This window comes from Zalophus californianus, chromosome 4 (genome assembly GCF_009762305.2).
Source record: "Zalophus californianus isolate mZalCal1 chromosome 4, mZalCal1.pri.v2, whole genome shotgun sequence".
Taxonomy (NCBI): Eukaryota; Metazoa; Chordata; class Mammalia; order Carnivora; family Otariidae; genus Zalophus; species Zalophus californianus.
In genome coordinates this window covers 98,417,634-98,443,132 of record NC_045598.1, presented here as the reverse complement: position 1 = coordinate 98,443,132, position 25,499 = coordinate 98,417,634, and the positions used below count along the sequence as shown (strand labels likewise).

Here is a 25,499-nt window from a genome sequence, read left to right as displayed (position 1 = left end):
GTTTTTGTTTTCCGGAGAGAGGACACGCTCCCTTGCCGCCCTCTTCAAGGCTCCTGGGTCCTTTGCTGGGCTTTGGGAAGGGCCTTGGGCTTCTTGCCCACAGCCCGGCAGCCTGCGTACAACGCCTTACTTAACTTTCAGGGCTGCCCGGCCACACGCCCCCTGTGCCCAGGCCCTGGGGTGGCTCTTGCCCTCGGCAGGTGCGCCCGGGAGAGAACAGCGGCCCCCGCGTGCCTCCCGCCCCCCCCCCCCCAGCCCTCTGGGCCCGACCGCGCGTCTCCGGGGGCGGGGAAAGGGGCGGGCCCTCTCGCCCAGGCCACCGCCCTCGCCCGGCTCGCGGCTCCACCGGGTGCCGCGGGCAGAGCTGGAGGGGCGGGGCCTCGGGAGGGGCCGCAGCGCGGCTGCCGGTGAGGCTGCGGGGGGAGAAGGAGAAGGCGGCGCGTCCCCAGAGGCGTGCGTCCAGACCGCCGGCCGCCGGACCGACGCACGGAGGGAGAGGGCGGGGGGCGAGGTCAGTATCCGGTGGGAGCGCGGGCGGCGCGCCGAGGGGCGGCGGCGCGGGCAGCCGGGAACCCGGGGCAGGGGGCGGGGAGGGCGGCGGCGGGCGCGGGGCCGGCTCCGCTCTGGGGTCGGGCCCGAGACCCTCCCCTGGCCGGTGTGGCGCGCGGCGAGCGCGCCCCGGCAGCGGAAAGCGCAGCCCCCGCTCGCTTCTCCCTCGGTCTCTTTTCTTTCCAATCAGCGAAAAATAAACACTCGGGAAGGTAAAACAATAGCGGGGCCACCTGGGACGCGGCGCGCGCGGAGCTCCCACGTTTGGGGCGGGGGCCGGAGGTGGAACCGGGAGTGGCGGCCCCACGGCTGAGCCCCCTCCCGCTGTGCCCCCCGAGGAGGGTGGGGCTACCCGCGGCGCCGGGCTCGGCAGGAGGCGAAGGGAATTCCCTGGAGTGGGGCGTGTGGGCAAAGTATTGCAGGAACAATCGGGCTTCCCGCAGTTGCCCTGTTGCGGGCAGGGAAACTGAGGCCGAGGCCAGTGTAGCGACTTGCCCAAGGTCAGAACGCACGGGTTGACTGTCCTGGTCCGGGAACGGGACCCAGGCGTCCAGCGCAGCCCAGCGCGCAGCCCCTCTCGGTTTTGCGGCGCTGGTGTTCGCCTTTGATACATCTCTGTTGTGTTTGTTTTAGAAATCTGCTGGCATTGTGGGACCGGCTTCGCTTCGGGGCCGCTGAACGCCAACTTGCTTCGTGTGTTCTGGGTAGGTGTGGGGCAGGTGGCAGCTCCGTGACCTACCGACATGGATGGAGACGGACTTTTTGACGAAGAAACCCAGACAGTCGGTGCCATTCCGGGGCGATTTAGCTGTCAGAGGTTTTGACAAAACCTGCCCTGTTCCCTTTGGGGAGTCCGAATGAGGGAGCTTACAGACACCTTCACTGGGAAGCCAAGGACATTTCTGTATAATCAGTGGATGAAAGGATTTTCTCAGACTCTTTTTTCCCTTCTCCTCGAGGATTAATTCACTGCAATCTACAATTCCAGTGGAAACCGCAAGGCATACGATGTGGCAGAAGCCTAGAGGGCCTTCAGAATTGTTCTGGACCCTTCTTTTAGCATAGGGGAGTTCAACACAAGCCACCGGCCGCCCTCGCTGCGCCGCCCCCCTCCCCCCAATCTCCTGATCTCTTCTCTTTAACCTGTTCTCATTTTTTGAGTTAAGTTCTGTTTCCAAAACTGTCCTCTGGAGCTATAAGTGGATTGCCAGAAATGAGAGATTAAGTGCAAGAGAAGAGGGAGCGTCCTGTGTTGTGTCTCTTCTCTGCTGCCGACATGAAGTGCTTTTTCCCAGTGCTGAGTTGTCTGGCTGTGCTGGGTAAGTGGATCTGCTTATCAGTGCGATCGATGGGCAAGTTTAACCTGATGTTGGTTCCTGTAATTCCTTGTGGTTCTTTCCCATCAACACTTGGCTTTGGGGGACACCAGGACACCGCCAATGGGTATCACGGGTTGGAATGGGGTACCAAGAGGCCCATTTCTGACCCAGGAGGAATGGTGAGCTATTGTTTGGTGTCTTTAAGAAGGAGCATCTGCTGTCCTTGAAGTGTCTGCCCCCGGCCTTGCCTCGCAGTGAGATCCCCCCATCTGTATGTCGGTGGTTTAGGGGCTCCATGTGGCTTATAAACTTCAGTGTCTTCGCCTCTGTGTTGGTCCACCTTAATTCCTAACTCGAAGTGGCAACGTTATTCTTACTGTGGGGAAAGTTGGTTTAGTGGTAATGATGATCATTTTTTGTCTTGTTTTGTTTTTGGGCAGGGGAGGAAGTAGGCATGAGTGGAATAGGGTGGTGAAGGGACCTACCTGAGTGGTCTGGAGACTAAACTCAGAGCATAGTTCTGGAGGAAGAGGGACTGGAGGAGGGGAAGCTGCTTGCGAGGGGATGTGTTAGGATTGGTTTTGGTGCCCCTACAGAAGGCCAGAATGCTTAGAGCAGGATGAAGAGCTATTGTCCCAAGAGGTAAACCCTTGACACCTGTTCTAGGGATTCTCTCCCCATTGCAGAACCCCTGCCCCCTTCCCTTTTGCCCATACTTTCTATGCCATTGAGCACCATCTTATGTGTAGTATCTGAGGACACATCTTGGCTCTAGGATAACCTTCCTAGCCGGGATCTGATGCATCCTCTCTGTCCGTCTCCTCAGACCTCGCATAGGGGCACGCCCTCTGACCTCTCTGTATGGTTCTGTCGTGGTTTCTTCCTGCATGAAGAGGTCATCACAGTTGCCTATAGTGTCTGCATTTCTGAGTCTAGATATTTTGCATTTACGGAGTTTATTCATGACCTGCTGGCAGTGGAGATTGCTCTCATGCATTGTCTGTACCCTTGTAGGAGTTCACAGTTGGGTGGAAAGAACGGGTTTTGGAGTTCGAGAGCCTGATTCGAATCTCAGCCTCATCATGATCGCCGTATGAACCTCAGCAAAAAAGGGATGCTACCTCCAAGGGCCGTCTTGACAGTGAAAGGCTATATAAGGTGTCCTAAATATCTTGACTGCTTTGAAAAAATGTCTGGAACATGTAGTAAACGTGTCCAGTCGGTGGTTCTCAAACTTGGGTGCATGTTGGAATCACTGGGGGAAGCTTCTAAAAGTCCCGATCTCCAGGCAGCAACCCCAGCCAGACCAATTAAACCAGATTCTCTGGGAGGGTGACCCAGGCATCGGTCTTTCTGCTCTCCCAGGTAATTCCAAGTGAAAGAACCAGTGTGTGAGTTCATTAGTGCCAGCCCTCCCCGCCCCAGCACACACGTAGACACCGGGTCCTGGGGCAGGTTAGTCAGTGTTGTGCCCAGGTGTGGGTGAGGATACGGTGTCCCCATGTCTCCCGTCTGTTCAGGCAGAGTTAAGAAGGCAGATAGCTCTCCGTGTGCCAGTCCTGAATATCGCGTTGATATTTGTTCATACTGTATTTGTCATTCACTTAGTGTCTGGGTTTAAATCAGTAATTAGTGATTCATGTGGATTCAAGAGGACAAACAAGGAAGGCCCTGGGGAGTCGGAGGAGGGTGGTATGGCTAAGGCCGGCTAGAGGGCTGGGTGGAAGGGTGGGGCCCAGGGCAGGAGAAGGAGCCACCGATGGCAAAACAAGGGAATGGGGACATTGTGCCTTTTGTTTCTTCTGGCTGCTCTAGAAATGGGAGGCCACCTGCAGGTCCCCCTGCTGTTCGCCCTCTGGGCCACCCTGTGGAATGGAGCTTGGGCCCTGACTCTGTTCTCCTCCCTCCACTCCCAGCCCCCCTTATAAACAGGGAGGAAAGGGGCATCAAGGCGACGGTGCAGGGGGGTCCTGGCAGCCCGCCGGACATGAGTGAGGGTGGGAAGGTTTAGAAGTGCGGTGTGCCTGTTTTTTTGCACCCCCCCCAATCTTATCTGCTCCCATCACCTGGTGACTGTCAGCAGGGCAGGGAGGGGCTCTTGCTACTCCGCTGGTAACCTTGGAGAGCTGGGGGTATCTGGGGAGGGAACAAAACCCAGGTTGGGGGTCTTATTTCCTGCTTGCAGTCTGGTGTGGGCTGATTCATGTGTCAGCATTCTTGCTGTGTAATGTAAATTATTGTGTAATGGGAATTTCAAAGAGCAAAGAACCCCGAGGTTTTATGCTCATGTGGGTCACACACCTAGAATCAAATTTTGTTTGTACAAAGTAGGATGAGGCGAAGTACTCTGCAAAGTGGTGCTGATGCAGGTGCTGCCAGCCTCCAGAAATGGCAAATTTGAGTCAGAAAACCCTACAGTACACGAGGGTGTATCCAGGGTAGATCTCCCACATGCCAGCAACGCCCTCCACGTCGGTGGACCCGTGCTTTCTGCTCCCTTCCTTTGCCAGCAGCGTCTGGGATTTGGATCAGGTTCCTCCTCTTCTGCCTGTTGGGTGCTGACTCCTGCCCTTGTCTATGTCCTACCCGAAGCCACAGTGACCACTGTGCCTTGTCTCTTCCTCTTGCAGCGCTGGGTGCCCCACCCGACTTGGGAGCCCTCAGCGGCCACAGCCACCCTTGTTCCAATTCCAGAGCCATCTGAAGCCCGGCCCCGGTTGAGCCACGAGGGTTAGTGAAGTCTCCACAGCTGAGAATGGGTGGAGCCAGAGAGGCAGAAGATGAGAGAGAGAGAGAGAGAGAGCCGGGGCTGGTGTGACCGTGGCATGAATGTGGCATGCTTATGAAAAAGGAGGGAATGAGGAGAGAGGGAGAGGTGGCCGGGGCTGTGCCTGGCAGCAGCCTGCATGAGTGACAGTGACGTGAAAAGGTGACAGCACTGTGGGAGAGACAGCATAGGATTTGTGTCTGCAAGCACAGGAAGGGGACAGTCGGGGAAGGAGGAATATAAACTTCAGGCCTGTAGAGCGCATTTCAGTTTTGCGTATAGCCATGAATAGTTGTGCCTCCTAGGCCAGTGCTGATGTTGCAAACGAGACGAAATAGCTTTAAAAGTGTTAGCCAGGGACGATGTAGGAGACTGGGACATCTCTGGATCAGCACCGCTTAGAACCTGTAGCTGGCTCGTGAGCATTTGTGTGCCCCCCCCAGCGGCAGAGAATTTCACGTGTAGAGTTTGAGAAGCCTCTTGCTTAAATAGGATGGAACTGAGGCAGTGATCACTTACCTCTCAGTCAGGGAAGAGGCCAGAGGGTTCTTCTTCCAAAAGAGATTGGAGGGAACTTTGATGTTCTGATGAGAGTGAGCGCAGAGGCAGGACTCATGCTCAAAGGCAGAAGACAGAAGCGAAGCAGCTTGGGGCAGTCGGGGGAAGAGTTCTGAAGATCGTGATTTAGGGGTGAACAAACACCGTCCCCACCAGTTGTCGCAGAGGTGGTACACTTTCCCTTATCTGGGGACCATTTGACCGGGGTGCCGGAGAAGGGAATTCTTGTCAGGAGTACTAGACTGTCTAGGATGCCCTCCAACTGTGTGAATTATTGAGCCACCACTGTGCACCCAGGGCTGTGTTAGGACGCCCCAGTCCTCTGCATTTTGCATCGTAATAAGACAACAGTAACGATACCACCTCTTCTAGCTGTGGCTTTTGCTGTGAAGCGAGCCCTGTCTCATTAAGTCCTCCAGATATACTCACTGGATAGAGGACTCCCATCATCACCTTTCTGTAGATGGAGATATCGAGGACCAGGGAGTTTAAGGAACTTGCCTCAGGTAGACTACTGTACCTGCTGGATATGGTGCTCCACAGTGGTAGGGATCCAGGCTGCTTCTGTCTTGCCCCACGTGCCTGCCTCCATTCCCAAGGTCATGGCATGGTCCAAGATGGCTATGCTAGCCCCGGCCATCACGAAGGAGGTAAAGGATTGGCGAAGGGCAAGACCTCGCAATTTAAAGACATTTCCTGAAGGTTGCACGCGTCTCTTCTGCTTATATTTCCGTTGGCTACAACTTGAGTGTATGAACATACTTGGCTGCAAGGCAGGCTGAGAAATATCATCCTTAATTCTGAGTGTCCCGCTAAAAACTGAGGGTTCTGAGGAGAGAACAGATTTTGGAGGAACAGCAACGGGTTGCTGGCCGAGTGACAGAGCTAGTAAGTGGCAGCACAGGGTTTTGAAGCCAAGGTCATTTGGTTCAAATCCTGTGTTCTTCCATCTCACCAGCGGCCCCTCTGCGAGTGCGCGGCCCAGCCCCTCCCTGATAGGGAGGGCATGAGCCAGATGAGCCAGCAGTTGTTACAGTGGGGAGCAACATAAATCCGCATACAATTACACAGGCAGCGTTGGGGTCTTAGCAATAGTGGCCGTAGTATTTTCAGAATGCTTATGTGCCAGTCACTGCTAGGCACTTTGCAGAGCAAAGCCCTTCTGTATGAAGGACCCTCTCTGTCGTGTTCACTGCTGTAGCCCCACAGCTCAGCCTCACGCCTGGCACAAAGTAAGTAGGTATTCGGTTAATTTTTTGACGACTAAATGGTTTCTATATTGGCTCCCTCGACCAAAGCAAGGAAACTCAAGGCTCAGGGAGTTTGAATCATTTTGCTCAAAGGACAAGCCCTAGAGATTGGCAGAGCCTGGATTTGAATCCAGGTTGGACTCTAGAGCTTGTCCCTTTATGTCACCAAACAGGGGTTCATAACCTCTTTTGGGCCCTGGATCCTTTGGGCAGTCTGGTGAAGCTTGGCCCTTTCTTTGGAGAACGTTTTGAAATGCACAAATAAAAATACATCGACTAACAAAGGGAATCAATTATATTGAAATATAGCGATCAAAATATTAAACAAATTTATGATTATAGCAATATGCTTCTTTAGTAATGCATTAAATAACAAGCTCTAGCAGCAGGTCTAACCATTATTGTAATTATGGCATAGTGAGGCACGAAAACGGTATGTTGAGGTATCTGTGTCAACTGTGATGTGATATGAAAGTGTGTGTGATTTCTGTTGTGACAGAGTCACAGGTCCTGGAGACATCGTCGTGATGGCAGCCTGCATTCATAATGAAACAGTCCGCATTCACAGAGAGGTTAGTTGAAAATAAAGGCGAAATTTTTTTTCCCCCATTCAAGTTCACACAGCTCCTGAATTCCGTTCAGGGACCCCTGTGAAGTGCAAAGTAAAGTTCAGAGTAGGCGGTGGTTGCTGGGAAGCCACTGTGTGAGAGGACTTCATTAGCTTTCAGAAATGGGCAGGGTTTCCGTGTGGGGAGGCATTCTATTCCCAGTAGAATCCTGATAGTGCAGAGGAGACAGCAGTCATAATGGTGGGAGAGTGGCCCTGTAGGGTCTGGAGAAATGACTGTCAGTGGTTTTAGGGCCCAGTTCACCTGGGATGATGACGCAAAGAACCAGCTTAGATTGTAATGAGTTTGGGATTTGGGCTTAGACCAGGTCCCCAAGAGCCCAGGCAGACCACTTCTGCTGAGCCCTGGCCTGGAAACTGAATAAAGTGGCTCCGTTGCTGACCTCCCATGGTCCCTAGCCTCGTGCATCCTCCATTATGGCTCCTTGATTAATATTTTTAGGTTCCTTCGGGAGCTCTTCATTTGCCATGATTGGACACCTGTTTCTTTGCTGCTTGAAAGTGAGCACAGCTAACTCCTCGTAAAGGGTTGGTTTTTAATTTAAGGAAATTTAGGACACCTGTGTGTGAATGCCCCCTGATTTTCAAAGAAATGAGTGGTTGCGTCAAAATCAAGCTTGCATTTGTAGAAAATCACATGTTGCCAAATTCCCTCATCAAGAACGCTTTATTAAGTGACTAATTGTGGGCCACAGTGGTGGGCACTTAACAAAGACCATGGCAATGAACCTCCCTTAACTGGAACCTTCAATTAAGTGGGATTTTGTTTTTATTTTTGAACTCCACTTCCCGAAAGGCAAAAATCACGAGATGTGGTAGCAAGGATTTATTCTAGAAATTAGCTTCCAGGCCACCATCCTTCCAGTCTGTACGTCTTCCGCATCTATAATTATAGTAGCAGAAGAGAATGATGAGCCTCAGGGCACTGCAAGATCCTAAATCAAAGATTAAATTATATTAACTCTACTCAGGCTGGAAAGTGGTCAGATATATTTTAAAAACCTTTATAACAGGCTTTGTAATAACGAGAGTTGAAGCAAAGTTTCTGTCTAATCCTCGATTACCCCTTTAATTAAATTCACCTGAGTACCCTGTTCCCCGTCATCCAAGTGACCCAGGCTTTGCTGAATGTCCCTGTCTTCTAGGCGATGATCCTCTAAGGCCAGCAGTAAAGCAGACGGTAAATCACTTTGCACATGGACAGGAGGACAGTGATATTATGTGCTCTCCAGAGGGGGAAGGAGGGTCTGGGCAAGTCTGTTCTTGTTTTCAGCTCAGCAGGAGTAGGGAGGGAACTCTCTGAGCAGGAGAGGGATGAGACTGGAGTAGCTTGTGAGTGGTCAGTCTGGAAAGGCTTTGTGGTAGAGCTGCAATGGTGGGCATTTCTTAAGTAATAGGAGAGTGAGGTCCTGGCAGAACTGTGGGGCTGGAGGCTACCCCGGGCACCTTGGGGCTGCTTTGAGAAGGCTTCTCAAGGAGTGGAAAAGCCTGAGGGTCAGTGGCCGGGGCCTGAAGGAGCAGTCAGTTGGCATGAGGTCTGGGTATTTGGGCCCGAGACAGAAGGAAGATACCAGAGAGCTGCAAGCGGGTGTCCTGGAGGACCCCTGGAGAAGTGGCCAGGGAGGGTAGGAGGCATTCCTGGAGGTGGGGGGGGGGTCTAGGGTGGAAGTGAAGGGGACCTGTTTCTGTAGCAAGGAAAGAGCTTTCGTGGATCCATCAAAACATCGTCAGGGCAAAGACATTCTAACAAAATTGTGAACTCAAAGAAATGGGTGGCTTCTTCCCCTTGACTTTCAGGTCCCTAGGCTTTCCCTTTATTAAAACGGTGGTGGTGGGGGAGGGGCTGGAGAATCTGCTACCCGTTGTGTGTTCTTTCCCCAAACCTGATTCTTTGATGTATGCGAGCATGTTCAGGATTGCCTTCAGTTGGCCTTATTTTTGTGTATTTAATAGTGTTTTTGTTTTCCCATTCTCCAGTGCAGTCCATGCCTCCTTTCTCCAGGTGACCTTCTGAGAATACCCTCTTTGGCCTCAGGGCACTGGATCCCGGCCTGTGGCGTGCTGGTGACAGAGACGTGTCATGAGGCAGGCTGTTTGTTGACCTCCTTCTCACGGACCCCTTTTATTAACTTACCTTCCCTCAGGAGCCCCATCCATTTGAAATCTTCTGTCTCTCAGCATTAAGTAGTAATTAATCTATTTTTACTACGTGGTAACCAGTATGATTGCTCGCGCTTGCTCTAGTGATCTGGTTCAGCTCTAAAGCAAAATTAATGTGGCACTCTGCATTGCCCATGACCCAAAGGACATGCACGGCTTTACCTGTTAGGTACCTTAGCCCTGTATCTGCAGTGTAGGGGAAGTGGTGCTGTTGTTCGGTGTTTTGAAATGTCTGAGGCGGCCAGCTTTTCTACCCCACGTGTTACTTTAAGAGCCTCAGGGCACTTGGATAACCCAGCTGGTGTTTGCCCATTCGTTGATTGTGTCGGGTGACCTTGGTTGACTTTGCTAGGAAGGACTTTCAGTAGGAAGAGCGATAGGAGCCTGGACCTGAGTAACCAGCCAGTGCTGCAGGTCAGACCACACCTGCCCTTGTCCAGGGACAACCTCCTCCTCTTTTGTTTTTTTTAAAGACTTCCAGAGAAGTTTCACAACCTCTTAGATGTTATCAATCCCATCAATCTTAAATTTCACTGAAGACTTGATTGGAATTAACTCATAATTTAAAACAACAAAGTACTTCACAGTAAAGTGTTGTATAAAAGTAAGATCATGAGAGATTGGTTTCAATTTCAGATGGTAGCTTGTATTTGTTTGCTTTGTTTTTTTGGATTTTAAGTCACTGACAGAGGTAACAGGGGAATATAGTTGTGTTGTAAAAAATCCAGACAGGGCAGATGGAGAGTAAAATGTGAAAGCTTCCCTCTCTGCCCCATGTCCCTTACTGAGTCTGATACATATTCTTCACGGTTTGATATATACTCTTCCAGATCTTTTTCTATAATTTCTGTGCATATATTCACACCAATATAGATTTTTTTTTCTGACATAAATAGAATCATACAGAACATATTGTTCAACAACTTGATTTTAAAGGGGTAATTTACCTCACTATTTTTTCAGGCTTAATTTTATGGCCATATCAGAACTGATTTAGTTATTTTATAGCTAGTCAAAACTGTAATTTGTGAAATATTTGGGGAGTAGTGAGCCTCATTCAATAGCTATATCATGGAATAATTTTGTCTTGCCATATCAAGAGCAAGAGTCATAATAAAAACACTAGCCTTAAATATTAATGTACTTAATGAAAATAATTGACTTGTTTATTCTGAGTATTTTCTCCCCAAACATATAAACTTAACAAATTAGGTACACACATATTTTATTGACTGTTTTAGTTGTAATTTCGAAATTATGTTGAATTCAAATGAAGCCTGTTTAAAACTTGTTAAGAGGATAAGCATAAATATTGGGTTTGGGGTCTAATTCAGTCAAGTTTCGTATTTGTTCATAGACTAGGGGAAAAAAAAGAAGTTTGCCTGCATTTTCAATTCCCAAATGATTCTTCCATTTAGAATGAACTGGACTAGAGTAACCGCTGAGGTTGCCGGCTACCAGACATTTAAGAGCTTAACCCAAAAGAGCCTTTTTTTTCCTCTAGCCCTGCAGAAGCAGCTATTTCTGTAAAAAAGATGATCATTTCAAAGTGTTGGGTTACCTCTCAGGTTCACTGGTATGACTTTCTTTAAATCCCTGGGAGCAAATGCAGGTTTCTTGGATCGGTCACCTTTAGACCTGATTTTTAAAATAGTTACCATTTTGGAGGGATGGTGGTTGGATTCACGTATCATAGTTGAACCTTCTTCAACATCAGGGTTTGACCTGCTCCTCCCCATCCCAAGACCACTGTTCTGCTAGAAACCACTTACGATACTTTCCTAAGAAGACTTTTTGTCTGTTCATTCAGGAAATATTCGAGTGCCGGCTCCAGGCCGCTCCTCGTTCGGTTAGCTCACGTAACCAAGAATTGAAAGGTAAAGTCGTGAGAAACATTTTAAGAAGTCACCGGATCTATATTTTTAATCTTAATAAATAGAAAGATTAATTAAAAACACTCTGACGTGGGGGAACTGTTTTCTGTCCCTGAGGTATATCTTTTCTGTTACTGTTACTTAACATCTTTTCCTCCTGGTTTGTTCTCAACTCTTCTTTAGCCTCTGTGAATTACACATACCCCCTCAGCCCTGACGAAGGGCCTTTGAAGGAGTAAGACATGATGAATACCACTGATTGGGGGAGATTGGGGTGGGTGGCCTGGTGAGTACAAATTTTTTCTTTTGAAAATACACAAATTTCCCAAGTCCTGGATATGTGAAATGTCCTTATTAACTGCTGCGGATATTGTCTGTCTCTGGGAATTGGGAATTTTGTCCTTAGCTCTGAATTTCTTGGAAGCCAAAACAAAAGAGAAGTAGAGCAGTCACATACTTCCCATCAGACTGGAGGTGGCATCCACACCAGGCTTTCTCCTCAGGACCCTTTATGTGGGGGCTGTGGGGGCCTTAAGGATGACTTGTCTCCTACCTTATATTACACATCCCTACTTCCCTACAGAGTGGCTCCCCTCAGGGAGCCTTGGGAGGGGAGCCTGTGGGGACAGCTCAGGACCTCCTCCAGTGTTGGGCCTGGGTTCTAGAAGCTGTTGTGTCCACTCAGTGGGGTCCAGGCTCTTCCAGGCCCATACCTTGCCAAGTGCCGTCCCCAGACCCAGGGCTGCTACCCCTAAGCGCTCATCCGATCGGTGCTTCCCCTTTCTCCACCAGTCCCCCAGGTCTCAGATTCCAGGTAGGTTGAAAGCTGTGCCGGGTGGGAGTCACTTCAGCTGGTAGTTGCTGCTCCTCAGAGTGTCTGGACAGAGCCATCCTTCTCCCTTCAAGCAGCACGTCTCAGAGGCCTTTCTGGTGTTCCTCATCGGCTTTGTTCTGTGGTGGTTTTGTGTTGGTTGGGAGTTGGCTGGTCTGTTGGGGATTCTGCTTCCCAGATGGACACGTCTGTTAGTTTATCAGAGACTGTCAGGGGGAGTCATTCTAGGCTCATCCTGAATCTAAACCACCCTTTAGGACGCTGGTTAGAGATGATTTGCTGAACAGTTTCTTAAGGTCTTCTGATGTTTTAGTACCCAAGAAAGCATGCTGGACAGTTTTGCCATCTGTCTTCTAGTCTTTCATTACCAAGAAGCAAGATCGCATCTGAGTGCCCTGCCCAGCCCTTTCTCTGTCCCTCTGTCAGAAGGGGCTGTGGCCCCCAGCTGGCTGTCCCGGCCCCTTTCTGGCTGGAGGAACAGCGTCTGTAACTCCTTTCTCACACATATGAATCCAACTCTTCTGAGCAGCTCCCCGCCTGCGGTGGACTTCCGGAAGGGAGGAAGTAGATTGAGAACTCATGTGCCTCTAGGCTTGAATGTATTTGAAGAGAATCCTTAGGGATCTCATGTGTAATCCTCTTCTCTTAAAGGGGAGGTATTCCAGAGGTGAGGAAAGGGCTGCCATAGGCCTGGGTTGGCTTGGGGGAGAGTGGAGGGACTGGAGAACGCCCCTCACAGAAGAGAAAGGGACCCTGGTGTACGAGGTCTTTGTTTTAAAATGAAAACATGATGTAATACAAACACTTGTCTTTCCACTTTCACCCCCCCACCGCCACAGAAGAGCTGTAATTTCCCATATTTGGAATTTGGGGAGAGCCAGGCCTCATTTGAGGACAAGGCCAGATTCAATCTATGCTTTGGGGGAAAGTAAGTAAATACGAGAGCCTTGAGGGCTGTGGTATTTATGGTGAATCTGTGATTACTGCATGTACCTCCTTGTCATAATTTATTCAGCAGCCCCCGATGTCCTGAAGCTGGTGCTGTGCCCATCAGTAATCTGACTCTTGTTTTCTTCTGCATATTTTCCCTTTTGCAAATGTATAGGCATTCAGCTTTAATCAAGTAGGCTTTTACTCTGTCATCTGTAAAGGGGAAGACTGAAGTCATGTGGAGGATTTTAAGTAACTAATCTCTTAAGACATTCAGAGCATAATCTCCTTCAACCCTTGATCATCCTGCCTGCATCCGAGAGATTTGCGAGGCTCTGCAAAGGAGACAGGATGGGGGACTTTGGCATCCTTCGGAGAGACCGGGCGTCCTCCTTGCTGGCAACAGATTTTTGTTTGCTTTTGGCGTGGGGACAGGGCCTGCTGATCATTTGCCATGTCAAGAGAGTTCGAGATGCTCCGTGAGTGTTACCAGTGTGTTAGTAAATCTCAGAGCCGGTGCAGAGGACGAGAGGCCAAACACGCACGAAGATACCGTCCAAGCTCATTGATGTCTGTGTAGTGCGTCCGGCCCTGGCTCTCACAGAGAGGCTGCAGAATGGATAAGAGGTCCGTTGGTCAGTGCTGTTCACTGACATTTGTCATTCTGTTATAGCAGATCAATCAAAACATCAGGGGTCCTGCTTCTAAAATTTCCATGTGCTTTGCTTAGAATTGGAATGTGACTTCATGTGTGTGTCATTTATTAGACTAAATTGGATTACAGTCGCTCTTCAAATTGTCCTTTCTTGATTGCTGTTTTCAAACCCTTTCGGAGGTTAGCTCAGGTTCTTGCCATCAGAAGTGTCCTCCTGCAAAGGAATTTGGCGAATATTCCTGCAGGTGCAGACTTTGGTACTATCTCTTCATATGATGGTAGAATCCCTAAAAACGTCGACTAATGAGGAGGATTGGTTTAAATTAGTGAAATGTTTGAATTACCAAATATTTTTCAAGAACTTCACTGTTACTACTTTTAAGTAAATACTGTAACTCAAATGAGGCTAATAGAGCGCCTAATAAAGATCCTTAGGGGATCCTGCTTTAGGAGAGAAATAAGAATGATTTGCAATTAGCACACCAATTGTTTATGTAAATGGAGTTTCTGAAAAACTGGATTGTGCGTGAAAACAGTTTGTTCTCTTAAGTATTTTAAGTAGTCCCTATGAAACCCTGTGTATGTACGCTGCCGGTAGATTCTGTGTGGTGTAAAGACCTGTTTCGCAAAGACCTAATTCAACCCTATTAGCAATATCAGAACTCCCAAGTCAGTCAAGTCCCTGATCTTACCCCCTGCCCAGTGCTGCCACAGCACCTGCACTTACCTATTTTAACATGAATTAATAAGTTTAGAAATATCTAATATGTTCTGCCACGTGCTTGGCAGCGTGTTAGAAAAGATAACAGTCATCATCCTTGTGTAGCTAATAGGCTAGCAAAGAAGTCAAGCAGTACATGAATAAGTACACATATAATTAATTACAAGGGCAAAAAGCTAGATGGTATATTACTTTTTAATCCATGATCTAATGCATTAGACTGTAAGCTCCGTGAGGACAAGAATTCTGTCAGTGTTGTTGGCCGTGGTGTCCCAAGCCCCTCCTTAGCCCATTGCCTGGCACGGAGGAGATATTAGATTGAGTGTATGACACTGCCACATTTGTAGGTCAGCAACAGTTGAATATCAGCAGTGCCATAGGGTTCAAGGTAAGAGTTGTTCTGTCAATACATATTGAGTATTGAATACATATTATAATCCGTGAGCTTTTAGAGTACGCTGCATTAACACAGTTCTCTTCAGCCAAGGAAACACCCACTACAGTACTTGAGGAGGAGCTGTAAAATTTCAAAGAGCCAAAACTCGTGGACCTGTGATGTCAGGTAGAGATGGTGCGTCAGTGGGACTTCAGAGCCCTGTGGTCTGTATATTTTCTGTGTAGTTCTTGGCACCTTTCCCAGCCTCAGATGGAGGCATGTGTCTTTGGGGCCTGGAGTGCCGTCCGTTGCCCAGAGACTCCGGGAGAGGGTGCTGGAAAGCTGAGATGAAGACAAAGATCTGAGTGGGGTGGCCCAAGAGGAATGAGGGACGAGAGACCCGTTGGGGCAAACAAAGGGGCTGTCTCTTTAGTCCAGAGGGAAGGGAGCACTTGCTTTTACAGCGCAGACCTCACGTGTTCTCATAGTCAACAGATTGGTGGATGCCCACGAAGTGCTGGTTGCTTGCTAGGCACTGACAGCCTTCACTGTGAGCCTCCTTTGTGCCTGCCAGAGTGTGGGCTGATCTCCTAGATCACTGGCCCGTTGGAGGCAAGGGTTGAACTGAGGAGAGGGCCCAGCTGGACCCTGCTGGGAGAAGCCCAGGGCTCTGGCCCGAGGCCTACTCCCTATCTGTGGAACTGGGAGTTGGGCCCAGACGAGGGCTGGGACCAGAGCTTCCCAAACCTCCTCTGCTGAGTACTTTTTTTTGCATCTGTTTGGATTTATTGGCCTTCTTTCCAGTTTCTCTGCACAAATGTCCAATTGTGCCACTCTAGTATAATGCTCACTATTTTCTCACACCCACAGGATAATTTCTAGTTCAGCTCAATTCCACGGCTCGTTGTTGAGCATCTTATGTGCCAGCACAGGATAGGGCGGCAAGTTCGGGAAACACAAATGTGTGACGTTGGTCCCAGGCTATGGCAGACACTTGGTTGCCTCCACAACAGCTGTTCTTTTCTAGATGGCAGAGAGCCCTGATTTGGTTCAAAGGCCGTGTCTCTCTCCTGGTACTGCTCAAGGAAAAGTGACCCCACTTCTGGCTTGAGTAAAAGCTGACCAGTCTAAGCCAGTCATGGAGGCCCATAGTGTAGACATGAGTGAGTGACAGAGTTGTGGCCAGTGAGGTATGAGGGGAAGTCTGCTGTGGCAATTCTGGGAAAAATGTCTTCTCTTAGAAGCACAGAAGGAGGACAGCTCCTTCCACTGGATTCTTAGATATGAGGCAGCCATTCTGTCACCATGAGGAAAGTAAAGCTGTTGAGCCCTCAGAAGGGTGGAACCAGAGCCACTGAACACTGAGCAGGTTGACCTCCATACTTCCTGTCTTCACTGTTTCAGCCAGTTGACTTGGTGTTTTCTGCTACTTATAGTTGAGGGCAACCTGTATTAGACACTCCCTCAAAGGATTTATTCTTATAAAACAGTACAATTCAGCTGATCATCAAAAGGCACACTCTTCAGAGCCAGTGCTGAGCCCTGGGGTAAGCCAGAAAGGAGAGAACTCAGTGCATTGGTGGGCAAAGCCGGAGCGAGGCAATTGTGTTTGGAATGGATCCTGAGGTCAGATTAGGATTTGTGTGGGAAGAGCAGCAGGGAGGGCATTCTGAGAGGCGGACGGCATGAACAGGCCTGCCGAGACAGGAGTGGGCATGGCGCTGTCAGAGAACAGTGAGATTACGTCCTGACTAATTCCACAGGCGGATCCTAGAGCATGGCCAGCCGCAGGCATGCAGCGGAAAGGGTTGTGAGCAGGGGGGACGCTGGAAAGGGGACCCTGAGGGGCACGGGGAGGCATCCATGTACCAGGTCAGTCAGAAGGGAAGGAAGACAGGGAAAGTCGAGTGGAATAATTCAGTTCCAGGCAGTGAGATTCGAGGTGAAAGCAGTAGGCAATGGAGGGAGATGTCAAAGGAAAATTGGAAAGGAATAAAATAATTGCCAAGAGAAGGGTTGCTTGAATGTGGAGAAGAGGGGAAGTCTAGAAGCTGCCTCTAAGTGTTCGAGTGTGATGGCTTGGGAAATGACATAAAATGGAAATTTGAAAGAGGGGATCGATTTTAGGACGATGCTGTCTGGTCTCTGTCACTGGGTTTTTGAGGTAATGTGGACGATCTAAGTAATGGGACCTTGAATTCTTCTGAAAATACGGGTTAGGCCTTGAGAATGAAAGGCCAGGGCTTAAGATGATGTGGCCCGGACAACACAGACCTGCACATACTCCTCCAGATTTGCAGGGTTGTGGGGTCGTGTGACTATCTTAGCCAATAAGACCGGTGAGGAAGTAACAGGCGTCATCTCCTGGTGAAGGCAGCTAAGAGCTGGTATTCCTGCATCCCCCTCCCCCCCCCAGCCACGAGCATGCTTGGGGCCAAGGGGCAGGGGCGGTGGATGTGGCCACAAGGGGAGGAGGGCCTCCACCCAGCATCAGACTTCGCTTGCTCCACCTTTGCCTGGGAGATAGTCGTGGAAGCCAGATCTGCACTTGTAACGGTGGCATTGCTGACTGCTGTTTGTGTAGGGTTTGGCCTTCACGTTACAATTCTTTTTAAGATTCATTTATTTATGTGACAGAGAGAGTGCGAGAACACAGGCAGGGGGAGGGGCCGAGGGAGAGTCAGGCTCCCTGCTGAGCAGGACCCTGAGATCACGACCTAAGCCTAAGGCAGATGCTTAGCTGACTGAGCCACCAGGCGCCCCTTCAGGTTCCATTTTAACACCACTTTCTGACATGGTTTGCTCAGGGGTCTGCGGTGAACGGGCTACAGCTTGCTGGCTGTCTGTCCTTCCGCCTCTGGGGCTCTTAGTGTTCTTGGAGGGCGAGTTTACTTCGTGCTCCTGTCCCCCAAGGCCGTTTAGCTTTCCAGGGTAGGGGCTCCCTGCTCAGGAGCTGTGGTGGGGAGAAGGCTGCTCGCCCCACAGGTACCAGAAATGTCAAGCAGCTGGTACCCACTGGTTGACCGGCTTGAGTGTCTCAGTCATCAGTGGGGCTAAACGTGGAGCCTTAGGAAGAAGGTCCAGACCTCCAGATTAGACTAAGTGCAAGGTGCCTTTTTATCTTTCCTGTTCTCAAAAGACTGAAAATGTGCCTTTTCTTCAAGGCTCAGGAGTGTGGAGCTAGGCCCCTGGACAAGGCCACTCTTTGTTACAGCAGCGGGCTCATTTGGCCTGGCTGACTCACATTATTTTCCTCAGGGCAGGGGCCGGGATGCGGTGCCGGGAGGCATTTGGCATCTGTTTTTCATCAGGCAGCGAGTAAAAGTGCAGATGCCGAATCTGATCTTGCTTTAAACAAAGCAGAGTTAGTTGCAGGGGAAAGGCTTTTGTGAGGCGCCTCTCCTGCTCTGGGTGTGATCTCTGGTGTGTCCTGTTTCTTGTCTAACTGAAAACTTTGAGCTCACAAATACCCAGAGGAAAACCCTTGAGGCAGCGGGGAGAGCCACCATGGGCCCCTCGGAACCCCACGCCCTTGAAGTTCCCAGCTCCTCCTCAATTTGAAAACTTAAAGGCACCGGGGGCAGGGGGTGCATTTCTCTGCCCAATATTTTTTTGTAATTTTTTCCTCCTCTTCCAACAACACAGAGGTGTCATAAATATTTGTCAGTGCCATTCTGTTCAAGGGCAGCCGCTCTTGCTTTACCCGTTGTTCTCCCTGCTTCCTCTGACAGGCCTAGAAGGTCCAAGTGTCATCCCAGGGGGAGGATGACACTGAAGCCATCTGTCAGCCTGGCCTTTCCCTTGTCCATCTGTCCTTCCAGTCACCCTTCCATCTGTCCACCCAGCCAACATTGGATAAGCATTTGTTACTGAGCCAGCAGTAGGATTTGGGGCAAGCTACTCAACTCTTCAAAGCTCCCATTTATTTCCTCATCTGTAAAACAATAGGAGCCACTCCTGGGGGTTAGTGTCAGAATGGAATGGGGCCACGGGAGGAGAGCCCCGGCCATGTGCCTGGGGCACATGGGGCCTGGTACATGCTCAGGAAACGGTAGTTGGCGCTCCGGGCCTGGGTACCTCCCTGGTCAGCTGCCCGGCTGCAGGTTGCCTTGGACATGGGTGGCCCTTTGGAGATTGGATTTAGGCCACAGTACGCAGTGGCTGAGCCATAAATGCAGGACCTTTGGACCACATTGTCGCATTCCTCGGGATATCTTGCTGTTCTTGTCTTAATCTTGGCGGGGCCACGGTCGCCTGGCTCCAGAAGTCTCCGAATGTTGACCACGTACGTTGGCCTCAGAGTGTTGACCGGCCTTGGTGCCCTTTGAGGTTGAGCACGTCTCGGCCGCTCCGAGGGGGTTCCTCACCCCGTTGGTGGGGTGGCACTGCCCGGGTCTCGCTGGCCCATCTGCCCCACCTTTTTTTCTGCCACCTGCCCCACCGCTGCCTCTAAATGTTGCCTTCATAGGATATGTGAGCCATTTTTACCTCCAGCCTTCTCCATCTGCTCAAGCTCCTGTTTCTGTCGGGGCCGCTGTTCTCTTGCCTGTCCTTCAGGCTTCCCTTCATTTTGCCGCCTTTCCCAGGACTTTTGGGGAGCAGTGTTGATGTCATCTCATGCAGCATTGCTGGGTTTTCTGGAAAGAACCTGCGTTGGCATTTGAGTGAAGGGAACGGTAGAGGGTCCTGGGGAAGTGAGTCGTTTGTCGCTGGAGGGGGAGACACCTGAGTTACCTGGAGGAGGGACATGCTGGTTGGCTACCAGGCTTTCCTGCTGGTGGCAACAGCTTGTGACCTGCGGGACCCACCGTTTGCTCCCCTACCTTCCTCTGTCGTCCCAACTTAGGTGTCGCCCTTCTCTGTCTTTCTCTACTGACAACTCACTTGCTTCTGCCTCTGGCACCTTTGGTGTCCTGTAAATACTCTTCAGTGGCCCCTTCCTGCCCTCTTCCTGCTCTCCCCCCCGGTGACTTGAGGAAAGTCTCGCCTTCGCTCTTTATGAGCCAAAAACCAACCCCGTCTTGGCTGGCAAGTGTATTGTGCCGGGAGGAACTTTTGAAGTAAAATGAGACACACCGAGGAACGGGCACCATTTGCTTCCAAGCCTCTTACAGTTCCTCGAAGTCTTACAGATCCGTCTTCTCTCTGACTCCACCTGCTAGAAGTTTCTAGCTCCTCCTGAAGATAACAATAAATGATGGCATTTACCCAGAAGCCAGGCAGAGGAAAGCTCTGTCCTGGCGCCCGTGGGAAGTGCCGGGAAGTGGCTGAAGCTGGTGTTCCGTGTCGCAGAGCCCCAGGGTTCAAACAGCAGTGGGAACAAGCCACAGCGGGTTATAAAGGAGACTTTGTCCTGCTCTGGCTCGGCTCTGTGTTTAAGCCGGTGACGGGAGATGATGCAGTTGTGGGCAGGCTCTTGCTGCACGACCTCTCATTAAGGTAGAGGAAATGAGAGGCCTGGAGGCCCCAGCCAGGCTGGCCTTGCACAAGACGGTCACCAGCAGTCTGGCCCTCGCCACCCCCTCCGTGCTGGCCTTGGTCCTCCCTCCAGCCCCACAGCGGCCGCAGCCGCGAGCTTCCCTCCACCCGCGGTGCCCCACTGGGGCTACAGCCCCCCTCCTTGTCTGGCCGGGCCCAGCCTTCATCCCTGGCTCTCCCCAGGGGTTCAGTACTTCCCTGAGTCCTCCGGCGCATCCCTGACCCAGACTGGCTGCAAGGTTTAGGGATCCGGAGCGTGCCTCCTTTGCACTGAGTTGGCAAGCAGAAGCAGACGTTAATTGAACTCCCACGTCAGTCCAGGCTCTGTGCGTTCTCTCGCGTTCTCTGACTTCATCCCTGCAGTTTCAGGTCTGAGGACTGTCGGGGCACAGCAGGGTTCATGGGACTTCTCCAAGTCACGGCCTGCACGGGCCACTTCCTGCTAAGGAGCAGGACCCGAGCATTGTTGTCATCTGCGTTATTGTGGTATCATTAATGTACAGTGGCACTAAACGTTGAGTATGCTGTTCTCTGAGTGCTGACAGACGTAAACGTTTGTGTAAACCACTGTCACAACCAAGTAGAGGACCCTCCTATCAGCCTAGAAGGTTCCCTCCTCACACCTCCAGGCGCCCGGCCCTGGCCCTGGTTTCCGTTACTACAGCGTTGCCCCGACTGGAGCGTGGGCCACATGGAATCCTACAGGGTGAAGCCTTTGGAATTTGGCTTGTCTCCCTCCACATAACGCTTTCCCAGTTCATTCATGTGGTTGTGTGGATTTCGTTTAGTTTTTTGCTGAGCAGTATTCCGTGGTATGGATATATCACAGTTTGTGATGGACAGAATGTCCCATGGATGGACATTTGGGTTGTTTCCAGTTTGGGGCCATTATAAATAAAGCTGCTGTTTCGTGTGTAAGTCTCTGTGTGGATATAGGCTTTCATTTGTCTTGGGTAAACACCAGGAATGGGACTGCTGGGTCATAGCGAGTGTATGTGTAACTTTATAGGAAACTGCCAGATTGTCTTCCCGAGTGACTCTGCTACCCCATGTTCCCACCAGCAGCGTACAAGGGGGACCTGACACCGTTGACTTCTAGTCTGGGGCCTTTCTGGCCACCTACCGCATAGGGTCAGTAGCTGCCGTGGCATTAGTGACGCATAATCACAGTAGTGCGGTCTGAGCTTATTATACTTTCTCTTTTTTCTTTTTAAAGAGTTGTTTGCCTTTAAATATTTTATTTATTTATTTATTTGAGAGAGAGAATGAGATGGAGAGAGCATGAGGCGGGGGAGGGCCAGAGGGAGAAGCAGACTCCCTGCTCAGCAGGGAGCCTGATGTGGGACTTGATCCCGGGACTCCAGGATCATGACCTGAGCCGAAGGCAGTCGCTTAACCAGCTGAGCCACCCAGGCGCCCAAGAGTTGTTTGCCTTTAAATTTATTCAGATTAGAGAGCCAATTCCAGAAACCCCAGAACCATTTTAGAAAACACATATTTAAGATTCTGTTCTTCTAGAACCATCCTAGGTACAAAAATCAGTATCAGATAGGGTCTCCTGAGAAAAAGAACATAAATATTTATAGCATGAACATATATGTGTGTATGCATGTGTACGTGGATATGTATATGTACACATATGTATGAATGTGTGTATGTATTCACCCAGAGACACACATAAAGAGATTTGAATTTTGAAATTGTTCTTGTGGTTGTGGTGTTGGCAAGTTTGAAGTCTCTAGGGCAGGCCCACGTACTGGAAACTCAACAGGATTTTACCCTGTGGTCTGAGGCTTGATTTCTTCTTCACTAGAATAACTTTCATTTCTCCTCTTGCAGATTTCAGCCGAGTAGCTGAGACCCACCCATGTTTTCAAGGGTAAGATCCTCTAAAGTCAACGGATCATAGATGTGTTTGGTTCAATAACTGGTCGCTGTGGTGGCTAGGTTATAGTAACCAGTTACTGAGAGCCCGCCCTTTTAATACAGGACTTCTAGAAAAGTCTTCACGTTTGGAGCCAGTTGAGGTTCTAGAAAAGTAGAGAGGTTTTCTCCAGATGGCCCCTGGGGACTCAGGGCAGCCTCCTTTGCTGGCTTTCTTCTCTGCCATTGCCTCTGTTTGTGATTTGAAGTCGGTCCTTAACAGGTGCCTAGTAACTGTGGTTTCTAGTACTTGCCAGGTAGATCCCTGATGTTTTGACAGCCCCAAATGGACATGGGCGCCGTCAGATTACAGTTGGTCCTGGTAATGAGAGAAGGAGTTTGAGGAGCATGTGGTTGGGTTCACTTTTCTCTTTATTTGTGATGGCATTTCCTATGTGAGGACCACTGACAGGTGTTCTTTGGCAGGGGTCCGGATGAAGGAAGCACGGGTCCTCTGCTCTAAGGCATGGTGTCACAGGGTGGAGCCCTGAGCCCAGGAGTGTGCCCTGCAACACACTGGCGGCCGAGCTACCTCACCGAATCTGGCCCCAGGTTTGGGGAGGGCAGAGATCAGCTGGGGAACCTGCCTGCTGGGCTGAAGAAAGTCCTGCACTTGGAATGGGAAACCTTGGTTTCCTGCCCTTTCCCTGACTCCTGCTAACTTGATAACCTTGGGTGAATCATCAGACCTTCCTGGACTTCAGCTTTCTCACTGAGGAGTAGGAACAATGGTCTGCTTTGTGCAGGGGGTTGGTTGGTCGGCCGCACCGTCAATGGGAAAGCTTCTTGTGTACACACATGGCATCATGAGACTTGGCCTTGGCCTTGGCCACTGCCCCGAGAGAGGCCAAGCTAACACTGGGAAGCCACCTCCACCTCCTGCCCTCCAGGATCGCTGTGCCTGGAGCCCCTGGAGGACCAGGCATGGATGGGTGTGACTAGGGCAGGCTGGCCCGGGGTGGTGTCAGCTGAGAAGGGCTGGCCTCTGAGCACGGGGCATGGAAAGTTCCTGCTTGCTCCCACAGATTGACAGTAATAAATGCACAAAAGAGGACGGAGCCGCTGAGGAGCAGCCAGGAGTCGATGACACAAAGGACTGTCAGGGGAGTGAGTCAAGGCCCCTGAAGGTGACATGACGAGTGTCCATCCCAAATGGGATTTCTCGGTGATTCAGGGGTGTGAATGCAAAAGTAGCTGGATTCTAACCCCGAGGAGAATGGGTTAGAATTTAGGAGGGGGCGGCCTTGTGGGAGAGACAAGAGCACTGATACGGGAATTTGGAGACCTGAGGTCTCTAAGCCCCTTTGTCAGTGGCTAGCCACGTGACCTTGCACGGGGTGACCTCCATTTCCTTTTCTGTGACCAAGCAGGCAGGACGGCATGACCCCGCTCCGGTGTTTTCACATAGCATTCGGCGAATGAGGCCCCACAGCCCCTGTGCTGCTCGTGGTTCACACTGTGCTTTTTGGACCAAGACGTGCTGGCAGCTTCTGTTGTTACTGGGTGGTAAATCCCTGTGGCTAATGAAGAACCGCTTTAGGGGCAGAGGTGGGTGGGGGAGTGGAGGCTGCTGGTGAAGGTTGGGGGGACGCGGGTTCCAGAGGCGGGTTGATTTCAGGCAGCAGTATGCAGAGGAACCTGAAAATGACTTCGCTAAGCAGTTTTTGCCAAGGGCTTGTCGGCAGGTGGCTCTGGTGGCCCCCTGCTGACATCTGCCACCCCGAGCTCCCGCGGCCCAGCGTGCGGTGATTGATGATGGTGCAGCGGAGCCTCTGCCCCCCGAGGGGCTCTGCCTGCTGCCCCCACGCCCTTGGGCTCGGGACACCTCTTCCCTGACAGCCCCGGAGCTCCAGCTCTAAACCACTGGCTCTGATTCTGGTTGAGGCTTTTCCTTTGCCACATTTTAAAAATTTATTTATTTGAAAGAGAGAGAATGAGAGAGAGATTATGAGCCAGGGGAAGGGCAGAGAGGCAGACTCCCTGCCAAGCAGGGAGCCCGACATGGGACTCGATCCCAGGACCCTGGGATCATGACCTGAGCCGAAGGCAGACGCCTAACCGACTGAGCCACCCAGGCGCCCTTTTCCACATTTTCTTACCCACTTGAGTGAATGTGCTTCTTCCTCCCCATGGGACAGGAGTTTTTTTAGCCTTCTCCCTGGTCAAGTTTTGCTCTGTCCCAAATCCCACTCTCTGTTTCTTTGAGGTTTATCTTTCACATCCCAGACCTGGACCCCTTGCCCCTTAAGCAGGGGGATTCAGGTCTTCCCAGCCCTAGCTGCTTGGAAGCATCCAGAATTCTAAGATTCGTCATCACGACTACACTTTCACTCAGAAGTGTGCAATACGAGCGCTTATTCTTACAGAAGTCACCCCAGACGTCAAAAACAGAAGCCTGAGGACCAATTTCTTGTCATTCTAAAGTTTTCCTTGTCCTAGATAATTCTTGCACATATTAAAAACGCATTTGGGGGTATGAAAACAAATGAAATGGCCTGTATTTCAAAGGAAAATTTGATGGAACAACATCTTGAATGGTTTCTAATGGTGACTGTTGTATCCATAGTCCTTTCCAAGCCTGGTAGCCTTCTGTCAGGTTGTGCAGGGTCATCAGGAATGCTGACTGCAGGAATACTGTTCCTAATTTTTCTGTCTTAAATCATAACAACACAGTTCAAAAGGCCTTCTCCCGGCTTCCTTTTGCCCTCTGCTGCCCTTCCAGCTCTATGCTCTGCCCGCTCTGAAGGCTACCCTCTGCCGTGATCCCTTGCTCTTCCTCTGTGGGCATCCTTTGCTCTGGATATTGCTACTGCTTTTCCTTAGCTTAATTCTGTATTGTGGGAAACTGCAGATATATCCCCAAGTGGAGAGAACAGGGTCACGAACCCCCACGCACCCATCACCCAGTTCCAGCCGTTATCAGCTCATCACCAGTCTTGTTTTTTTTTTTTAAATTTTATTTATTTATTTATTTGAAAGAGAGAGAATGAGCGATAGAGAGCACGAGAGGGAAGAGGGTCGGAGGGAGAAGCAGACTCCCCGCCGAGCAGGGAGCCGGATGTGGGACTCAATCCCGGGACTCCAGGATCATGACCTGAGCCGAAGGCAGTCGCTTAACCAACTGAGCCACCCAGGCGCCCCATCACCAGTCTTGTTTTATCTGCACCCTCATTCCCTTTCCTACCCTTCCTGTATTATTTTCCAGAAAACCCCAGGAACACTTACTATTTGCCCACGTGTTGTGGAAAACTCTTGTCCGTCAGGCTGCATTTATTAGTAATTTGAGTTTGCATTTAAAATTCATCTTCAGAATAACAAGGAGGTAACATTTTGTCCCCATCAGATTGGTGAAAATGTAATAGCCAGACAATGCCAGGGAGCTGACAAGGACCTGGAACAGAGGGAATACGTAAACCCTGACCTTGGGAATATAAATTGGTGTCCCAGTGTTGCAGAGTGATTTGGGCAATGTGTAGCAT

At 50.5% G+C, this 25,499-nt stretch overlaps 1 protein-coding gene across 1 annotated transcript in view; it reads left to right on the top strand.

Moving 5' to 3' along the window:
- The first annotated feature begins 627 nt into the window (after positions 1-627).
- IGSF3 (immunoglobulin superfamily member 3) overlaps positions 628-25,499 on the top strand; it is a 92,706-nt gene continuing 67,834 nt past the window's right edge. The window contains 2 exon segments of the mRNA XM_027626076.2: positions 628-761; positions 1,183-1,868. Of these exon segments, the coding sequence (XP_027481877.2) occupies positions 1,826-1,868 (43 nt within the window). The 5' untranslated portion in view covers positions 628-761; positions 1,183-1,825.